This window comes from Schistocerca cancellata, chromosome 2 (genome assembly GCF_023864275.1).
Source record: "Schistocerca cancellata isolate TAMUIC-IGC-003103 chromosome 2, iqSchCanc2.1, whole genome shotgun sequence".
NCBI classification, from domain to species: Eukaryota; Metazoa; Arthropoda; class Insecta; order Orthoptera; family Acrididae; genus Schistocerca; species Schistocerca cancellata.
In genome coordinates, this window is record NC_064627.1 from 909,305,457 (window position 1) to 909,327,510 (window position 22,054).

General features: G+C 39.0%; 1 protein-coding gene across 2 annotated transcripts in view; it reads left to right on the top strand.

Moving 5' to 3' along the window:
- The window catches only part of LOC126162842 (cilium assembly protein DZIP1-like), a 289,744-nt gene that overhangs the window by 227,349 nt on the left and 40,341 nt on the right, over positions 1-22,054 (top strand). For both annotated transcript variants that reach the window (XM_049919606.1, XM_049919605.1), the window contains exons 13-14: positions 1,865-2,160; positions 13,843-13,988. In XM_049919606.1, coding sequence (XP_049775563.1) covers positions 1,865-2,160; positions 13,843-13,988 — 442 coding nt within the window. The remainder of the gene's footprint in view (positions 1-1,864; positions 2,161-13,842; positions 13,989-22,054) is intronic.

Consider the following 22,054-nt stretch of genomic DNA (forward strand, 5'->3'; position numbering starts at 1 on the left):
GCGGGCAAATATTGTGAATAGTGGTTTGAAAAGCGTTACTTTCAAAGTAAATATCCTTTTACGCAAGTTGAACTGTGTGCAAGAATGTACCATCAATTTATTAACTTTCTCTGTTTGTGTGTTCGTGCTACTTAACAGTGATGTTGCTGTTGGCTGACTACATCGCGTGTCCTATGCTCTGAATATCCGCTGTCATCGGCTGGCGAGATCACGTGACATGAGCTACGACCGGCTTACAAAAGCGCATCGAAATCTCGATTTCAATGATTCGGAAAGTAACATGTGGTGTTTGGTGGAATTCCAATGTATACTTTCGTAATACGAAAATACGCAGCGTACATGTTGCTGCACACCAAAGATATTTCCAAAACATGTTTTTTCCCCTGAGTTTCATTTTCTAAAGTACCGGTAAATTGTACGCCCTGTAATTGTACGCCCGTGTATAAAACCATAACCATTCAAAGGATTGATGAGGGGAAAATATACTGTCACCCGGGAGAAAGTGTACTTTTAACCGGGAAATCCGGGAATTTTTTTACTTGTCTATGTATACACCCTGACATACAACTTTATGTATCATTTTAGACTAGAATTTCAGTGCACAGTTAATGGTGCAGTCAAATCATTCATAAGTACCCTGTATAAAAAGATATAAGTGATGCTAATAAAACTGTGAACCTCGTTAAGTGACATAAACGAGAATTTTGTGGCGGCACATAGACTGAGGCTATGTGAGGGTGACAGCCATCATGACTTGGGAAGAGTTCTGTACGACCTGGTGAGAGATGGACCTATGCTGGTCAGGGAGTGTTCTGTGTGAGCTCATTGAAGCAAGATCTTGGTCAGGCTGAGAGGTGATTCCTGCTGCATATGCTTTAGGAAGAGAAAAGTTTTTACAGTTAGTTTAGTAGGTGAACTTAGAAAACCCAGGATCTAGTTAGCTGTCTGATTATTTTCTGCCAGGTGACTGTCTGGAACTGTGATTCTTATGTTAAGTGGGTTTCAGACTATTTCTGAACACTAAATTTGAACTTTGTCTCAGTTTTACCTATTGGCACTTAGAATTTGCTGTCATGTGCGGTTTGACTGTAATTAGGTGCAAGTTAGTCTGTGGTTTATTCTCCTTTTTAATTAGCAGTGATCTTCATTAATGTTTTCAGCAGTTTTTCAGTTTATAAAATTTTATATAATGAGCTTACCAGCCGTAATATTCTGGGTTCAAGTTCCTTTTAACCACTCAGTGAAATAGTTGGTGTCACCATTCTTCGAGATTGTGTGATCATTTTAAAGACAATAAACTTTTATTAGTGAAAATTGAAACATTGAAATGCAGTTCATCATTTCACGTAATTTGCCTCTGGATTGGCTAATCCTAGTGATTGTCTTACTAGTTAATATCATCAGGAGCAATTTTATCTCATCATTATGATTACTAATGCAGGAAAGGGAATCTAAATTTATCATCCCCAGTAATGACAAGTAGAGCCTACAGATTGTAATTAGCAGCCCAAAGACATTCACACATTTTTTCTCTGAGCCACCCATGAGCCATAGCAATAACTCACATAGTGTTTGACATGCTCAGTAGAACTGAGATCAAGTGACCTAAATGTCCCCACATCCTTTCAGTGTTCTTCAAATTGCGGAATGAAGAGTTGTATGTTGTCTTGCTAAATATGTAGTTCCCCAGAGAGTGCTCTGTAAAAACATGAGTGTATTATACTTCTTTCCTGGGATGACTGCTTGTTTTTTCTTATACGAGTGTGTATATTCATCACAAATTTTTCTTTGTCATACTAATAGCAAGAACCTTGATTTTTAATGTGTATTTGGAATTCATATCTGTGTTTCTATTAATTTATAGGCTTCCAGTGTCAAAGAAGGAAATGCTAAATTGACAAAGCCAGAAACAGAGCCAAAATTTACCATGAATGGTGAGAGTGATGACTCTAGCACTGAGTCATCAGTGACAACAGTTGTTAGCCCCAGGAGGTCCAAGGATAGGCATTCTTTATCTGGCTTGACATTTCCTTCAACTGGTTTGACTACAGCGCAGGATGAGGAGAAGTCACAGACTTCACAGAATGGAATTCTGCTTCAAGACTCAACAGTGTTCAGCAGCAGAAGCTCTGGAAACCAGAGTACAATACCCAAAGAAAAGTAATGCAAATCGATATGTATTTTACAATTTATATGTTTTGACGACACTGTATAGTGAAAAATTCAATGCTTTCAAATTTGTTTAGTTAAATATCAAATTAAAAACACATTTATTAACTCTTGAGTGGGTTCGCCTGTGTATAAAGTGAGCCAGTCTCACAAATAATGTTGTTAAGAATATAATAGAGGGAAACATTCCACATGGGAAAAATATATCTGAAAACAAAGATGCTGTCAATAAACACACAAATTTCAAGCTTTCGCAACCCAAGGTTGCTTCATCAGGAAAGAGGGAAGGAGAGGGAAAGACGAAAGGATGTGGGTTTTAAGGGAGGGGTAAGGAGTCATTCCAATCCCGGGAGCGGAAAGACTTACCTTAGGGGGAAAAAAGGGACAGGTATACGCGCGCGCGCCCACACACACACACACACACACACACACACACACACACACACACACACGCATATACAGACACAGGTAGACATTTGTAAATGCAAAGAGGTGGGGCAGAGATGTCAGTCGAAGCAGAAGTACAGAGGCAAAGATGTTGTTGAATGACAGGTGAGGTATGAGCAGCAACAACTAGAAATTAGTGGAGGTTGAGGCCTGGTGGGTAACCCGTTACGCTAATTTCTAGTTGCCGCCGCTTGTACCTCACCTGTCATTCAACAACATCTTTGACTCTGTACTTCCGCCTCGACTGACATCTCTGCCCAACCTCTTTGCATTTACAAATCTCTGCCTGTGTCTGTATATGTGCGGATGGATATGTGCGAGTGTATATCTGTCCGCTCCCGGGATTGGAATGACTCCTTACCCCTCCCTTAAAACCCACATCCTTTCGTCTTTCCCTCTCCTTCCCTCTTTCCTGAAGAAGCAACCTTGTGTTGCGAAAGCTTGAAATTTGTGTGTTTATTGTCTCTATCAACATACCAACGCTTTCGTTTGGTAAGTTGCAGCATTTTTTTTTTTTTTTAAATAATGTTGTTATGTACAGTTTCATAGTTGTTTTACAGTTGTGAGTCCATACCTATTCCTTCATTACTGCTTCAGTTACCACAGTAACGTGTTCTCAGATGTCCAAGTGATCAACAGTAATACAAAATAAACAGCAAATAAAGTGAGGAAAAAATTTATGATCCACGCAAGAAAATAACCCAGGTTCTAAGCTAGCAGTACAATCTCACAGTGAGGGAATTATCTATGAGATAATTAGGAATCAAATAAGGGATCTGATGCAACTGTAGTGTTTAATGCTTTGAGTATGTTATTATGGTTGGGTGATGTGCGCAGCAACAGAGTCATACAATCAAAGGTTTATTTTGTAATTTTTAATTAAACAGTGATTTAGCTCATATAATTTTAGTTTATTTTATTGTAATTTAATTAAAATATGATTAAGCTGTAATTTTACTCATTCACATTTATATCGGTAATATAAATGCAGCAATTCCTTACATGTGTGCAATGTGTGCCGTGCTCTTGCTGGTGGTGTGAAAAACAATGCACCTGCTCGAGGGTTAAAGAGAGGGTGAAAATTTAAAGGAAATCATAATAGTAATATGATAAAATGTGTTGAATTAAATAAAACTGCTTGCAAATGTCTTCAGTAGACTGTGAGAAAGTACAATGAAAAATTGCATAGAGAAACATAAAAAAAAGGTATGAAGAAAACAAAACTTAAACTTATATGAAACTTCCTGGTAGATTAAAACTGTGTGCTGGACCGAGACTCACACTCGGGACCTTTGCCTTTCGCGGGCAAGTGCTCTACCACCTGAGCTCCCCAAGCACAACTCACGCCCCGTCATCACAGTTTTACTTCTGCCAGTATGTCGTCTTCTACCTTCCAAACTTTACAGAAGCTCTCCTGCGAACCATGCAGAACTAGCACTCCTGAAAGAAAGGATATTGTGGAGACATGGCTTAGCCACAGCCTCTGAAAAGCAAATAGTTTGCAGTAGATGAGATGTGTTTCATAGTATTGAAGATGAACAAGTGCTCGTATCTCTTAAGGTATGCACTTTAGAGCCTTGTTTACTAGACATTTCTTTCTTGTTTTGGTGTAAGGATCCCTAAAGTGTGTCAGTGTTTCTTGGGAACTCCCTGTATATATTAACTTTTCTATATATGTGGATAATCAAATGGTGTATAGATGATGCTGTAAGCAGTTGAAAAGTTTGTACTATTATTTACAGAGCTATCACTACTTTTCTGCAAGTGATGAAAAAGAAGTTGTAAGATCATAAAATTAATTCTTATCTAGAATGATCACATTACAAAGATTTCAAGGTGCTTTATCTAAATGAAACATGTGCAAGAAGCAAAAGAAGGCTATGCCTTGGGGAAACACTACTTTTTCTGGCATTCGCTGGTGTGGGTCTTCTAGCAAATGTGACGTACTTTCGCTTGTACAGATCTGTTACATATTTTCAACCCAAACCAGGAAGTCTCACCCATAGCTTCTTGTTCTGACATTTGTGCACAGCTTCCTATTTGGCCACTGGGAGTGCCTGAAGCTCATTCATATGTGATGTGTCTAAAAAGTCCGGTGAACTCTATCAGACAACAAACAAAACAAAAGATAGGAGGGTGGTTTGAAAAGTTCTCGGAATCGCCAAGAGAGGTCAGTGCTAGCGCAAAGAGTTGTTCACGTGATATTCATTGGACTGTTGCGTGTAAACACGTGCCATGTTAGTGCTCTTGGAAAAGAGCTGTGGTGGAGACCTGGCTCTGTTGTTGTTGTTCCAACATAGTGATTTGCGAAAATGGAAAAAATCAATATTCAATCAGTGATTAAGTGCTTCGTAAAGAGAGGTATGAAAGCAAAGGACATTCATGCTGATTCCCAGAATACACAGGGGGACTCTGCTCCTTAATATTCAACTGTTGCCAAGTGAAAAATGAATTTAAATTTGGTTGGGGGAGATTAGATGATGATCCGCACAGTGGTTGGCCAAGGTGTGTCACTACTCCATAAATCATTGCAAAAGTGCATAAAATGGTCATGGAGGATTGCCAATTGAAAGTGCGTGAAATTGCTCACACTTACCAAATGTCATCTGAAAGGGTATATCACATGGCTCTTGATGTGAAGCGATGTACACATGTCCTGTCACCATGGCAAAATTACACGAACTAAGGTATGAATTGTTGCCACACCCACCTTATTCAACTGATATGGCTCCATCAGACTTCCATCTCATCCCAAAACTGAAAATTTTTCTTGGTGGATGAAGATTCACTTCAAACGAAGAATTGATAGCCGGAGTTGACAACTATTTTTGAAGGCCGGGAGGAAACTCATTTTCGAGATGGGATCAAGGCAGTGGAACATCGTTGGACCAAGTGCATTAATCTACAAGGAGATTACATTGAAAAATAAAAAAAGTTTCAGTGTTGTAAGTACTTTTTTTCTATTCAGTTCCGAGAACTTTTCAAACTACCCTCGTACAAGCAAATGTTCTTTATTGCCCTTCAAAATGGTCGCTACCCACTACAACACACTTTTGCCAACACTCGTACAGCTTCGGAAATCTATCAGCAAAGGCCTCCTGTGGAATCGATCACAGAACAGCTGCCACACGACCTTTGATGGCATTCACGTCCGCACAACATTTACCTTTCATAACCACCTTCAAGTGGGGAAACAGAAGTCGGCAGGAGCCAGATCAGGGGAGTACGGAGGGTGTTCAAGAACAGTCACCATCTTCTGCGTCAGGAATTGGTGCACATGGATCGCGCAGTGTGCAGGTGTGTTGTCATGGAGCAGCATCCATTTTCCAGTCCTGTGCAACTCGGACCAAACATGCTGGATATGTAGCAGTCAGTTCAAAATGGACTGGTAAAACACAGCATTAATGGTCTGACCTACAGGAACAAATTCCTTGAGGATGATGCTGTTGTTGTCGAAGAAGGCAATCAACAGTGTTTTCACATTGGATTTTTGCAGACAGGTTTTTTTTTTGGTCATGAGGAAGATGGTGACCACCATGACATCAGTTGCCGTTTTGATTCTGGATCAAACTGGTAGCACCAGATGTCATCTCCCGTGATGATGGTGTTCAGAAGCAATGGATCCTGGTCACACATGGAAATGAAATCACCAGCAGTTTCCATCCGTTTTGCTTTCTTCTCATCTGTGAGCTTGTGTGGCACAAATCAGGCGCAGATCTTCCGCTTACTCAAATCATCGTGGCCGATGGTGTTCATCATGTCCTTGCTAATGCCCAATTCCTCCATAATCAATCTGAGAGTCCGATGCCGATCTTGTGCCAGCATTTGTCACACTTTCTCGATCTTTTTTGAGGTTCTGCTTGTCGATGGCTGACTGGAACATGGCTCATCCTCAGTTGTTTCCTTCCCTTCATGGAATTGTTTAAACCATTTGTAAACACATTTTCTGCCCCAGCTGCCCTCCCGTACACTTGCACCAACATTCCATGTGCCTCTGTTGTAGTCTTCCCCAATTTGTAACAGAACTTGATGTTTACACATTGCTCTATTGTGCCGTGATACTTCCTCTCACACTGACTACAGTCAACTGATTGCAATCTGTTTACAGAGCCAATCACATGCAGTGCATGCTGTGTATCGATTCTCCTCAAGTCTCTGAAGACCCATGCGCATGCATGCACACATGCTTCAAGTTGCCGTTCAGTTATGGCACCATTCACCAAACTTTTTAGGCACATCATGTATAAACAAAAACTTTTTACATTAACTATTGTCTAACCCATTGCCCAAGCAAAAAAAAAAGGGGGGGAAAGAGAGAGAGGAAGAGAAACTTTTGTCTGCAAATTATCCGTACTTTCTATGCCTATAGAAAAGTAACTCAGTTTATATGCTACTGCTTCTTTTAGAGGACAGGTGATGCGAGGATCCTCAGTAACAAGAAACTGTAAACCATGTAATGCTGCAGCCAGTATTGTTGTTCTTCCATTCCTGTTTTGTTTCAGATGTAACTGAGTTTGCTTTGAATGGTCACTGGTGATTATCACCTGAGTCCACCTTTGTTGACAGCTATGTCATTCTGGTAATGTTTGTTAGAGTGACAGAAAATAAATAAACCTATTGTTACACTAGCAGGCTAGAGTTATAGTATTTTGTATGTATAACTAGCTGGCAAATCCCGCATTGATCACTTATTCATATTACCAATTTTCTAATAGAAATGAAACCATTTACGTACCCCTGCAGTAGACTTGGTTTGAGTTGATCCAGGACAGTTTCTGTATGGTTGGGTGCAGCTGCTTCACATGTCTGCAATGCAGTTTTGAAAACATTTCTATGGCAACATTTCTTCGTAACTCTATAGACAGCTATTGTTTTGGCCTACAGCCATTTGTGCTTTGCAGTTGAAAGCTGTCAAAAGCACTGCCAGGTATCATGGATTTCCTTAAGTTGATTCCAGTGTAGAAGTATTTAGTAGTAAAGGATAAATGTATTAAAAATTCATGCATGATACAGCATGTTTTCATGCATCTCAGTGTTTATGGTGTCATAACTCTTGAACTATGGGTCACACAATGATATATTTTGTAGGTACATTCAGCGGTATATGTGGATACTGTTTGTGAAATAATTTGCGAATAAAGTTAGTAACAAGGAAGTATTAAATTTAAATGTCATGTGTGATGCATCAGTTTTTCATGCATCTCAGTGTTTATGACATCATATCTCCAAATCTGTATGTCATACAATGATATAATTCTGGAGTTACATTCTGTAGCATATGTGGAAACTATCTGCAAAATATGTTGCTAATAAAATTAGTAGCAAAGAAGTACTAAATTTAAATGTCATGTATAATGCAGCTGTTTTTCAAATATCTCGATGTTTATGGCATCATATCTCCTAATCTATGTGCTATACATGTCACACAATGATATAATTTTGTAGGTGCATTTAGCAGCATACATGTATACTGTCTGTGAAATTTATTGCAAATAGAGTTAGTAGCTCAGAAGTAATAAATTTAAATGCCATGCATGATTTGGCAGTTTTTCACGCATCTCATTGTTTATGATTTTTTTTTTCTCTCCTGAACTATGATAGTTATGTGGTTCTTACCCCCACAGCACTTGTTGCCTGACAGTAAGGGATACGTGTACCAAGTTTGATTGAAATAGGTCCAGTGGTTTAGAAGAAGATACGGAACACACATACATACATCCGTTTTTATAATATAGGGCTATGTGTGGATTTCTTCAGTAGTCGCAAACAGAAAAGGTATTCCCCATGTATTGTAAATTCCCGGGTGAGAGCAACTGAAGTGTGTGGTGACTAAGCTAAGTAAATGAGCTAAGTAAATGTTTGCATTAAAATTGGTGGGTGCCCATCTTTTATATCATGATGAGGGAAGTGATACTGTCATTAAAAAAAAATCATCCTTCACACAATATTTAATGTGTATTATAAAGGTTGATACCATATTGCAGAAAATGTTGTTTTCTGTGTGAATGAAGCTGCAGCTGTTAACGAAACATGATGGGTAATATGAATATTAAGGGGACACAGTCGCGAGGGAACTCCCATAAGGAATCAATGCTAAAACGAGCAAACGTCAGGTACACTTTCTGAAGTAACTAATGGAGATAAAGACCTGAAACTTTTACAGTGTACAGCTGAAACATCATTCTCAAATCACATAAAAAATGGTTAATGTATTTTATTTATTTCATGAGTAATCATTTTTTTGTTCTATAAGAAAAAAAATTAAAACTTTTCTAAACACCTTGGAGCTTGTAAATCTGTTCTTTTTATCACTACTGGTCTTTTTTTTATCTAATTAATCATTGTTGTATTAACAAGAGCTACTGTAAGTCAGATGTCTGTAGCAGTCATAGTTTTTGAGAAAAGTGTACCAGAAGGTCAAAAAATGTACTTTTGAGAAAAATGGTATTAAAGTTTTACATGCAAGAAAGTAATGTACAATGTCATACAGACACATTTTAAAACATTCTAGGGCTATACTGTGGCTCAACTTCTTGATCGTTATCTTCTTTTCTTCGGTCTTCTGGCTATTCTGGCCTCCTTGGTAGCATTTCCTGCAGAAATCTTTTTCAGTCACCTTTCAGTATTGATACCATCCTTTGTTCCCAAGAGTCTTAATACATCAGTCTTCTTTGACACACCAGCATTGAAGCACATCACTGCATCATGAACACCAAATATTAGTGTTTCTTTTCTAACGAAAACAGTTTTTGGTAGCCTTGTCCAAATGACAGAATTCAAACTTTCATTTGGGTTCTGAGTTTTTCCATGGAGACAATATTTCGAGAGCTCTTGTTGGCTAAGGTCTCTGAAAATGGGTTTCACAGCTAGCAGGATTTTTTCTGGAATTGAATGTTTGTGCTTATAGCTGGAAGATGTAGCTGGGTTGTTGAATTTGCACCAGCTGTCAGGTCCCCGTGGGCAAAGGTTATGTTGTGGTTTCTCATCTGTTGAAATTTTATGAAAGAATATAGCCCAGATGGCTCTCCTCATTGCTTCTACATTGTTGCAGTTATTTCTAATGGCCATACCATAATATGTCTGGATCCTGTCTATTTCAGCCTTTGTCAGGCCCCCTTTACCACCTAACTTTTTTTCCTTACATGTCTTTAGAAGTCGTGATCCCATTCTTTTCTGTACATGTCCTATACATTCCAGTTTATTAATTTTGACTCTAGGCCCATAAGGTTTATCTTCTACCACTTTCTGATAAGCCCGTCCCCAAGATAGTCTGTATAGAGGATACCTCTTGACTGCACAGACCTTTTGAAAATGTTAGCAACACCAGCCACTTCCATGCCTCCACTAGAACCATCATAGTCCTTTTTGCACACATGTTGCATAGTGGGATTTTTGCTACAGATGTCACAGAACTTAGTAATAATTTCAATATCCAGAACCTTCCCAGTATCAAAAGAAGTTTCTGACACAATGCCATTTAGGGATGTATGCCCACGTTTCTGCCAACTGCCATCAAAACCAGCAGAAATTTGCCTTGGGTCAGATTTTGTATCATTCAACTGAACTGTTTCTTTGGCTGCTTTCAACATTGTAGATTCACTTATCTCAGCTACAACTGCACCAATAGTCTTGTAAACATCAAACTTTCTTGGAGGTGGAGGAATGTTCATCACTGCAAAATGAACAGCACCTGCACTTCGCCCTTTTCCAATAGATCTAAATGCATACACTAATCTTATATTGTTTTCATACAATCTGCTTCTTGTTACGTGGGATGACATTGTATTGGCAGTACAACTACATTCCAAACATGTCAAAACTAAATTACAAACAGTTCCCTTGGTTTTCACCACATCTTCATGCAAAGTAACGTTTCCACCACAGTTTTTACAATTTGTGTGTTTTTCGATAAGTTCATGTAATAACCTCATGGAGATCAGAATGTTTGCGTCAGTAACAACAGAAACACTGTTTGCACCACATATTGCATTGCCACGCATTTGAGAGGCACTTGGATAACCGGCAGCACCTGGAAGCTTCTTGCTTGAAGCACTGACACTCGCACTGACTTCACTTTCAATATTATTTTCTGCCCTCTGTTCAAAACTAGCAGTTCCGTGGTTTATTTTTACATATTTATTTCCACGAAACTTAGGCTTATATCCAAACCTCCGTATTCTACCCACTGTGTTATAACGTTTCACAAAATCATTACATTTGTATCACCAAACGTAAAAACGTACGATAAAGAAACTGATAAACGATAGTCGACAATGCAGACAGGCTGGCAAACATCTGAATAACAATTCTCTCTTGCAACCCAAATAAAGAGTATTTATATCCGTAGAACATAAATGATTGTTGTACTATAGTCAATGCTGACTACTGCGCAAGACACAGCAAAAATGTACTTGGTGCTAGTTACCATGCTTCACGAACAAATTAATAACTCTGAATCTAATAATCAGATTTGTATGAAACAAACGGCATTTTGTAGACAAATAATTGGAGCATAGATTAAGACTACAAAAAAAAATTTCATTTTTTTGAGCCTGTTTGCGACTGTGTCCCCTTAAAGGATGTGGACTTCAGTCATTTTACAATGACGTATTTGTGAATAGGAGCGATCATGTGACTGCAAAGAACAACACAAAATATCCTAAACATGGAAAATCTCACATTTGTTACAGTGATGAACATGTGTAAACCAGACTGACATAAAATCAATTTAAATGAACTGAGGGCATGACACACTGATAATTCTGATTTTGTGTGGTTGTCTCTCTCTGATGGACAATACCATAATCCATTCAGTGAAAACCAACAAAGTCCATACTGCAAATACTGGGAAAACAAATATCATCATCAGTTATAGAGCAGTGGCTTCTCCCACAACTTATCACAAAGTGTGATTGGTGCTGCTGTTTGTCAGTGCCCACAAGTCTGCAAACATTTGTTGTGAATCAGACAAGAATGCAAAACAACATGGAGACCAAGTCATTACAGTTCTGCAGAGCTTAAATAGGCACTGATACAATCATACATTGCAGAGAAAAACAGTATATTTAAAATTGGCGATGTTGAGAATCTTAGAAATGAAGCTCTCAAAAGTACAAAAGTCTCTGCTTGGGCAGACTGATAAAGACATGCAACTCGGAGATTAATTATGAGAAATTAGCAAGAATTCTGTTATGGAGCCTTTCATCATAAATCTTTATGAAACATATTCATCTTAATCAAACTATGAAGATGATGAAGTGAATTTATTAAACTGTGGCTGTTAAATCCGTGGTTGGACTGCAAATTATTACTAGCCAAGGCTCCATCTTTGGAACAGTGATTGTGTTTATATAGATAAATAAACCTCTTTTAGCAGCTCATAGTTTATTATTTTTATTTTGGCCCGTGGCATATATCAGTGTTACTACACACACACTTACCCTAATCAGATTAAAAAAAGTGATTGACAGGTAGAGGTCTACGGAAGAGCTACCATAGCAGTAGCATATCAGAGTATGAGCTTGGTCACATCTTCTGTTGTGTTTGTTGCTGTGGATGACAATTACAGTTGTGGACATAACTACTGTGATGAATTTTCATTATGTGTGCTTTTTTTGCTGTTGATTTATTTATTATACACAAAAGAATATCTCCAGCTAATAATAGTAAAAACGAATTCCGGCCTGAGCTGCTGAGTTGGTGGTCATGTGTGCATGAGGTATGCTTGCTTGTGTGTAAGAATAGTGTGTATTTCTCTTTTGCTGATGAAGGCTCTGGTTGAAAGCTTTTTATGTGAGTGTCTTTTAATTGTGCCTGTCTGCAACTCAGTGTGTCATCTTTATGATAAGTAGTGATGTATATTTTTCTACAAGATGGAATAACATTTGATCTCATTGTTGTCATCTTTGGTTGTCCATCAATTTCTTAATTTTCATGTCCAAAAATCATTTCTAAGTCTATTTTTCTTGTTGTGTCCTATGATATTTCTGTCACGGTACCAGGCAATTGCACTGTCTGCCAAAGCAGTAGTATATTGCCTACTATGTGCACAGCATTTTAATTGGAGTCTGTAAAATCTAATGCATAATAGTATTGCTAAGCATGTGCATCCCATTCAGCCATCTGCCTAGGCTGAAATGTCAGCACACAGGCAGCAAACAGAACTCTCTCTCTCTCTCTCTCTCTCTCTCTCTCTCTCTCTCTCTCTCTGTGTGTGTGTGTGTGTGTGTGTGTGTGTGTGTGTGTGTGTGTGTGTGTGTGTGTGTGTACGGAACCAATGCTCAGCTGCCTTCTTTCCTGCACACCACCCTAGACTTCTTCAGAATAGTGATAAATCCTTGAATTGGGAAAGTAAAAAAAAATGTTAATGGAACATACCTGAACAACATTTGTTTTGCAGATGACGTTGTACTGTTTGCCTCTAGTGCCAATAAACATCAACAACAAATAGAAGAATGTAATAGAGTAGATCTGAAAGAAGTTAAAAAATCAGCTACAATGAGACTATAGTAATTTATAACCAACATACTGAAAATAAAATAGTACAAATTGACGTTGTGGTTATTGAACTGGTTGTTTGTATTTAGAACAGTTGAGGAGAATGACAATGAACTGCAAAAGAAACAAAGGGAAGAACAAAAATGGCAGTAAACTAAATAGGATTTTTGAAGAAAAGTAATGATTATATGGCTTTCAGGCTTCCTGCCATTATTTTCTTTGGTTAAGTACAGCAAAAAGCTTGACTCATTTTATTTACTGTAGAAATATTTTTCTAGTCACTAATTTGCAAATTTAATAAAAAAATATTTTCCTGTATTTGCAAAAGAGCATGATAATTCATAGAAAATGCCTTTCAATGGATTTGATACTTGACATAGAAGTTTTCTTTTATTAAATGATTCTAAGACCTCAAGTATCTCAGTACCTGTGAAAGGCATAAATAGGACTAACTCTCTGATACCATTTCCATTGTGTTTCTGTTATTGCCTTGGCACCAATTCTTTTTGGCATGTAATTCTATGTTTTTTAATCATGAAGTGTTTGTGGCTACAAATATAAATTTAATTAATGTTAATACCATTATATAATTACATGGTAAAAGAGAAAGCAACATTTGTATTTCTCAAATTGTTATATTTTTAAAAAGTATTCCATCAGAGGCTCATTATTTCAGTCCATTTGATTAATTCTTCAGAAGCAACTGAATATGATGAATATTATTTGCAGGAGTGAAAACTCCCACCTGCCAAGCAGAATAAATGATACTGATAATCAGTGTGAGATAGCAGACACCAATAAACCCAACAGTGCTTTGAAACATTCTTCCAGCAGCAGTAGTCTCCCTAAAAAGCATGTAGCCTTCCAGGACTTATGTAAGTATGACAGTTGTAAATATGTTTTTAAATATAGACTGACTACTGTAACAATGAAACAAAGAGAGGTCATACCATATCAGTTTTATTACTGTTTTCCATTTGAAATGCAAGCATAAAATAAGTGACAGTGGTTTGTTACAATTATAAATATTTGTTAGCTTTCACTTTTGTTAATTTTTGGTGCTTCAGTCTTTAGTTTGTCCCATAAAAGTTTTTTCTTGCGGACTTTTGTGTGTAATAACTTTTCTCTGTACCAAGACAACAGCAAATATCATGACTACAATACAAGAACGAAAACAGTTTGCACATTAAATAGAAGTCTGTGGTTCAAAAAGGAGTTTATTACTCCAGTAGTAAGCTGTTTAATGCGCTCCCACCACATATCAAATGCCTTCATAAGCAATTGCCAAAATTCAAACAAATTCTGAAAGAGTACCTAACAGAGAAATCTTTTTATACAGTTCATTAATTTTTGAGATAAAATAAATACCACTACTAAACTCACAATTGTTTTACAAAAACTCATTTTCAACACTATCATAGCCCTTAAAAATCTGGGTTTTGGAATTCATGTGTTTATTTATTGATTGTAATACTTACCTTTGCTTCCTGTATATATTACTGATTCTTCCTCAGTGTGGCACAACTTTCCGTTAATTGAGTGTATGTTTGTAACATGATATTTTATTTACATTATATCTTTTATTGTATTTGTGTAAGTTACCTCTGAGCTATATACAATTTGAACCATTTCATATCCTTGTGATTTCCTCACTATCTGGACCTAAAGAACACAAAATAAATAAATAAATAAATAAATAAATAAATAAAGTTGAGCTTGTTTAAGTTTGAAAGTGCTATTTGAGCTGTTACAGTCTCTGATAATGTCTCCAGCATCAAGAGGTGAAATGCTAGGGACAGAAACATGCTATGGAATATGGATTGATGCCCATAAAATAAAAATCACCATGGACACAAATACTGGCCCTGAAAGCTTGCATTGTATAGCACCTTTTTTATCATCAAAAACTCTTACTGCTAGCAGTCTTCAGTATTTTTGTATTTAAGTTGTCCTGTTGTGCCTCACATTTTGGGAATATTTTCCTTGTTAAGTGCAATTTTACTATGTTGTGATATGTAAATCATAATGCTTGGTTTGTGTGAAATGGTGGCATCTCTCTGTGAACTGCAGGGAGTTTCAATAACCTGTTATTCAGTAACGGGCAGAAGCTCATCACTAACACCCACTTACACATGACAAACTCATTCAACTTTAAGAAGTCTGCAATAACAGAAACCACTTGTACATCTCTCCTTTCGTATGAGAGGAGTGTCAGTGGTGTTGAGAAACAGCTGAAATCATTAAAATTGAACAAAGCTCCTGGCCCCAATGGAATCCCAATCAGATTCTACACCAAATTTGTGGCTGAGCTAGCCCCTATTCTAACTACAAACTGTTGTAAATCCCTCAAACAAAAAACCATACCCAGTTCTTGGAAAAAGGCACAGGTCACACCTGTCTACAAGAAGGGTAGTAGAAGCGATCCTCAAAACTACCGTCCAATATCCTTGATATCAATTTGTTGTAGAATCTTAGAACAATATAATCAGATACCTTGAACAGAATGACCTCCTCAGTGCCAACCAGCATGGGATTTTGAAAACATCAATCATGTGAAACCCAAATCACATTATTCTCACATGCTATACTGAAAGCTTTGGATCAAGGCAACCAGGTAGATGCAGTATGTCTTGATTTCCGAAAAGCATTTGACTCGGTACCGCACCTATGCTTACTGTCAGAAGTGCGATCATATGGGGGTATCAAGTGAAATTTGTGACTGGATTGTGACCTTCTTGGTAGGGAGGACACAGCATGTTATCTTGGATGGAGAGTCATTGTCAGATGTAGAAGTAACATCAGATGTGCCCCAGGGAAATATGATGGAACCCTTGCTGTTCATATTGTATATTAATTACCTTGTAGACAATAGTATATTAAAAACAGGCTTTTTATAGGTGACACAGTTATCTCTAATGAAGTACTGTCTGAAAGAAGCTGCATAAATATTCAGTCTGATCTTGATACGATTTCAACTTGATGCAGAGATTGGCAACTTGTTTTAATGTTCAGAACTGTAAAATTTTCCACTTCACAAAACGAAAAAAATGTAGTGTCCTATGACAATCATATCAGTGATTCACTGTTGGAATCGGCCAACTCATACAAACGAATACCTGGACAGATAAAAAAATCTACTCACTAAGCAGTGGCAGAACACACACATAAGACATTTGTAACTGGCAAGCTTTCGGAACCAGTGGCTCCTTCTTCAGGCAGAAAGGTTGAAGGGAAGAGAAGATGGGTGAAGGAAAAGGAGTGGAGAGGTCTAAGAAAAGGGGCAGATTTTGGGAAAGTCATCCAGACCTGCAGCTCAGCGAAGACTTCATCGGACGAGATTTGCAAAGCTGAGAGTTTGAAGGTGGAAGAAAGGGCAATATGCATACAGACATTACTGATTAAACATCATCATGAGTTAATGAGAGTGAAAAGCTAAGTGCATTGAACATAACAGAGGTGGGAGGGAGCAGTGAAAAATTGAGAAGGACAATGAAAGATGTAGAAAACTAAAACAGAGTGAAGCAAAGAGTAGTTACAGTGAAGAAATGCTGAGACCAAAGAAATTAACATAAATTTAGACAAGGTGGGTGGCAAGAACCGAGGACTCGTTGTAGTGCTAGTTACCACCTGCGAAGTTCTGAGAAACGTGTCTGGGGGAAGAATCCAGATGTGTGTGGTGAAACAGGTGCCGATGTCATGAATGTCATGTTGTAGAGTGTGCTCTGCAACAGGATATTGCAAGTTGCCATTATACACCCCCTGCCTATACCCATTCATCCTGATTGATAATTTGTTGGTAGTCGTGCCGATGTAGAAGGCCGAACATGTTTACATAACAGCTGATATAATTACGTGTTGTTTCACAGATGGTTCTCCCTTTGATAGTATATGTTTTGCCAGTTACAGGGCTGCTATAGGTGGTGGTATGAAGGTGCATAGGGCAAGTCTTGCAGTGGGGACGCTCACAGGGGTAGGAGCACAGGGTAGGGAGATGATTGCAGATAGAGCATAGGTTCTGACAAGAATATTGCGGAGATTGAGAGGGCAACGATAAACTATTCTAGATGTGGTGGGCAAAATTTCAGACACAATGGATCTCATTTCAGGGCATATTATAGGAATTCATGGCCATGTTGAAGTAGCTGATTAACACATTCCAGACCAGGATAATACTGTGTCACAAATGGGTGTGCTCCGAAGTGGTTTTTTGGAGGGATCAGCAGTAGCAGCATTCAGTGTGATGGCCTGGGAAATCCGCTTTGTAACTAGGCTGGTGGGGTAATTACATGCAGTGAAGGCTGAGGTGAGAATGGTGGTGTACTGCTGTAAAGAGTCTGCATCCGCACAAATACGTTTGCCTTGGATGCCAAGGCTGTACGGGAGGGAACATTTGACATGGAAAGGATGGCAACTGTCAAAATGTAGGTACTGTTGTTTGTTGGTAGGTTTAATGTGGGAGAATAGGTGGCTTTCAGTGAGGACAAGATCATCAAGGAAAGTGGCAAGAGATTCAGAATAGTACCATGTGAAATTTAATAGGGAGAAGGTATTCAGAGATTCCAGGAATTTTAGCAGGTCAGCCTCATCATGAGTCCATATGCTAAAGATGTCATCAATGTATCTAAAACAAACCAGGGGCTTAAGACTTCTGAATCCCAGGAAAGCCCCCTCAGAGTGACCCATGAAATGATTGGCATAGGAAGGAGCCATCCTGATCCCTACAGCCGTGCCCCTGATCTGTTTGTATGTCTGCCTCTCAAAGGTGAGTATGAAGGATGGAACAGGTCTTGAATCATATGGGCACTGACTTAGGAAATGTTCAGCAGCAGACAGACCATGTATGTAGGGGATGTTGGTATAGAGTGACTTGGCATCAATGGTAACAAGCAAAGTGTGTGGTGGGAGTGGGATGGGCAAAGATTTCAGACGATCTAGGAAATGATTGGTATCTTTGATGTAGGAGGGGAGTACTTATACTATGGGTTGCAGGTGTTGATCAACTAAGCCAGATATACGTTCGGTGGGTGCTTTGAAGCCAGCAGTTATAGGATGGCCAGGATGATTGGGTTTGTGGATCTAAGGAAGAAGGTAAAGATGGTGGTGCATGTTTTGGGTGGGGTGAGAAGTTCTGTGGATTGAGGTGTTAGTCCTTGTGAGGGGCCTGAGGTTTTAAGAAGGAACTGCAGGTCAGGCTGAATCACAGAGATGGGATGTTGATGGCAGACACTGTATGTAGATGTGTCAGACATCTGGCTTAGACCTTCACTAACATACTCCTTTTGGCCAAGTACTACAATGGTAGCTCCTTTGTCTGCTGGGAGGTTCATGATGGAGTTATCAGCTTTTATGGAACAATAGAGCCTGGAGTTCTGCAGAGGACAGGGTAGGGTCATGTTGTAGGGATCTGAGGAAGGGTTGTGAAACAGTGCTGGATGTGAGGAATTCTTGGAAGGCATGTAACAGATGATTTTGAGGTAGTGGTGCTGGATCAAGTTGGGGTTGTGGTCTGAACTGTTCAAGGCAGGATGCAGTGCCAGGTTTGCTGTTGGAAAGGTTTTTGGATTGGGTTGCAAAGTGATATTTCCAATGGATATTGCATGTGAAGGAAAGTAGCTCCTTCACCAAAGGAGCATCTTCAAATGCAGGTTTAGGGCTGAAAGTGAGCCCTTAGATCATATGGATAATTCAGGAGGGGAGAGTGCTTTAGATGAGAGGTTAAGGGCACTGTACTGTTGAGACTGGTTCTTGGGGTTACGGGTTATTCTTGGTCTGGGAGGTAGTGGTGAAGGCTGTGGGATGTTAAGGAGGTTGGCCAAGCTCAGTTTGTAGGAGAGAAGTGTTGGTTGATGGTGTGGCTGTTTAGGGAGCTGCAGAGGGACAGGAAGGGAAACACTACAGTTCAGATAGTTTAGGAGGAGGTGAGATAGCTTTTTGAGATAAAGTCTGGCGTCTTGTTGCAGTTAGAAGTTGGCTAAGTGGATGATACCATTCAAGGAAGATAACTGCAGGATTTTGTAGAAGAAGAGAAGTCTGGTAGAATGTAAATTGGCATATAGATCACAGATCAGCCAGGTAAGACCAAGAGATTGGTATATTTGAAACTGTAAAAGAGCCTGGTGTAGTGTAGTATTGCATCCAGAAACATGGACTTACAATGTTAGGTCTTTTGGAGCAACTCCAAGGAACAGGCAGATTTCAAGAAACAGAATGTGGGACCTTAGTTTTGATAGTACAAGCGCACATTTTCAAAAAGAACAGATGTAATATGAGATGGCATTCATCATTGCAAGAGAGGACAGTTTGGAGAGTTAGAAATCATGGGAGTGGCAAATAAATAAATAAGCAAGGGGGTGGAAAAAATAGAAAAATGGAAGAATGGCCAGGAAAAAAGTTGGAAAAATTAGAAAAATTCATATGAAAATCATTAATAAGAGGTAAGGAGTGTGTGGTCTACATGATATAAAAAAAAAGTGATTGGAAAAGAAAAAAGGAAAAAATCAATTGGGAAAGTCATGAAACAGTTGTAATTTTAAGAACTGTGTAAACAGAAGTGAAAGTCATAGGAGAAAATGTAAACTACTTAGCTTGGCAATTAAAGTGACGTAACAGACAGCGATAAAAGTCGATCAAAGCAGTTTGCCAACAATCTTTTCATGGGTTGCTTTGAGGAGGCTTTCCTTGAATCCATGTCTTCAGTCACTGGTTTGGTTTAGATACATTGATGATGACTTTACCATGTGGACTCATGGTGAGGCTGACCTGCTAAAATTCCTAGAATATCTGAATACCTTCTCCCTATTAAATTTCACATGGTACTACACTTGAGTCCCATGCCACTTTTCTTGATGTTGATCTTGTCCTCACCGAAGGCCACCTACTCTCTTCCATCCACATTAAGCATACCAACAAACAACAGTACCTACATTTTGACAGTTGCCATCCTTTCCATGTCAAACATTCCCACCCATACAACCATGGCATCCAAGGCAAATGTATTTGTTGGGTGCAAACCCTTTACAGCAATACACCACCATTCTCACCTCAGCCTTCACTGCACATAATTACCCCATCAATCTAGTTAAAAAGTGGATTTCCTAGGCCATCACATCCAATCCTGGTACTGCTGATCCCTCCAAAAAACAACTTCAGAGCACACCATTGGTGACTCAGTATTATCCTGGTCTGGAATGTGTTAATCAGCTACTTCAACAGCGACATGACTTCCTAAAATATCCCCTGAAATGAAATCCATCGTGTCTGAAATTTTGCTCACCACATCTAGAATAGCTTGTCAGACCCTATGCTCCTTCTGCACCCACCTCCCTAACCTATGGCTCCTACCCCTGTGACCACCCCCACTGTGAGACTTGGCCTGTGCACCCTCCTGCCACCATCTATAACACTCCTGTAACTGGCAAAACAGGTACTACCTAAGGGAGAACCACCTGCGAAACATGTCATATACCAGCTGTTAGGTAAACACTGTTTGGCCTTCTACATCGGCATGACTACCACCAAATTATCAATTAGGATGAATAGACATAGGCAGGGGGTGTATACTGGCAACTTACAATACCCTGTTGTAGAGCATGCTCTACAAGAAGACATTTGTGACCTTGGCACCTGTTTCACCACATGTGCCATCTTGATTCTTTCCCCAGACACCAGTTTCTCAAAACTCCACAGGTGGGAACTAGCACTACAAAATATCCTTGGTTCTCGCCTTACACCTGGCCTTAATTTATGTTAATTTCTTCTGTCTCAGCATTTCTTTACTGTAACTACTCTTTGCTTCACTCCATTTTAGTTGTCCACATCTTTCATTGCCTTTCCCATCAATTTTTCACCATCGCCCTCCCACCTCTGTTATGTACAATGCACTTAGGTTTTCACTCTTATTAATGCGTGATGTTTAAGTAGTAATGTCTGTATGCATATTACCCTGTCTTACATCTTTAAGCTCTCAGGTTTTCAAATCTCATCCAATGCAGTCCCCAACAGCCAGTCTTTCCTGTACGGTAAGTCTCTCCTGACCCATGGTTCTGGGTGACTTTCCTGAAATCTAGCCCTTTTCCTAGACCTCTCCGGTCCTTTTCCTTCACCTATCTTCCTTCCCCTTCATTTGTTCTGCCTGAAGAAAGAACCACTGGCTACGAAAGCTTGTCAATTACAACTGTCTTTTATGTGTGTGTTCTGCTGCTGTTTGGTGAGTAGATTTTTTTGTCTATCCAATTAACTAATTTTGCCAATAATTGTTTGTTTTCGTTGCTATAAATAAATACCTGGGTGTAATGCCTTGCAGGGACATGAAATGAAATGATCACTTAGATTCAGTTGTGGCTAAAGCAGGCGGTAGACTTCGGTTTATTGGTAGAATAGTTGGGAAGTGAAATCAGTCTACAGAGGAGATTGCTTACAAATCACCCGTGTCACTGATTCTAGAATATTGCTCAAGTGTGTGGGATCCATACCAGATAGGACTAACTGGGCATGTTGAACGTATACAGAGAAGGGCAGGATGAATGGTCGCAGATTTGTTTACTCAGTGGGAGAGTGTCACAGAGATACTAAAGAAACTGAACTGGAAGATTCTTGAAGATAGACATAAACTATCCCGAGAAAATCTGTTAACAATGTTTCAAGAACTAGTTTCAAATTATTATTCTAGGAATATACTACAACCCCCTATGTATCGCTCATTTAGGGATCTTTAGGATAAGATTAGAATACTTACTGCACACACTGAGGCAATCAAACAATCATTCTTCCTGCGCTGCGTGCATGAATGGAACAGGAAGAAACCCTAATAACTGTTACAATGTGACATATCCTCTGCCATACACCTCATGGTGGTTTGCAGAGTATAGATGTAGATGTAGATGTCGTTATAGGTATCCAATTTCTTCACACCACACCATGGCTGCTGCTGTCACTGACCCGA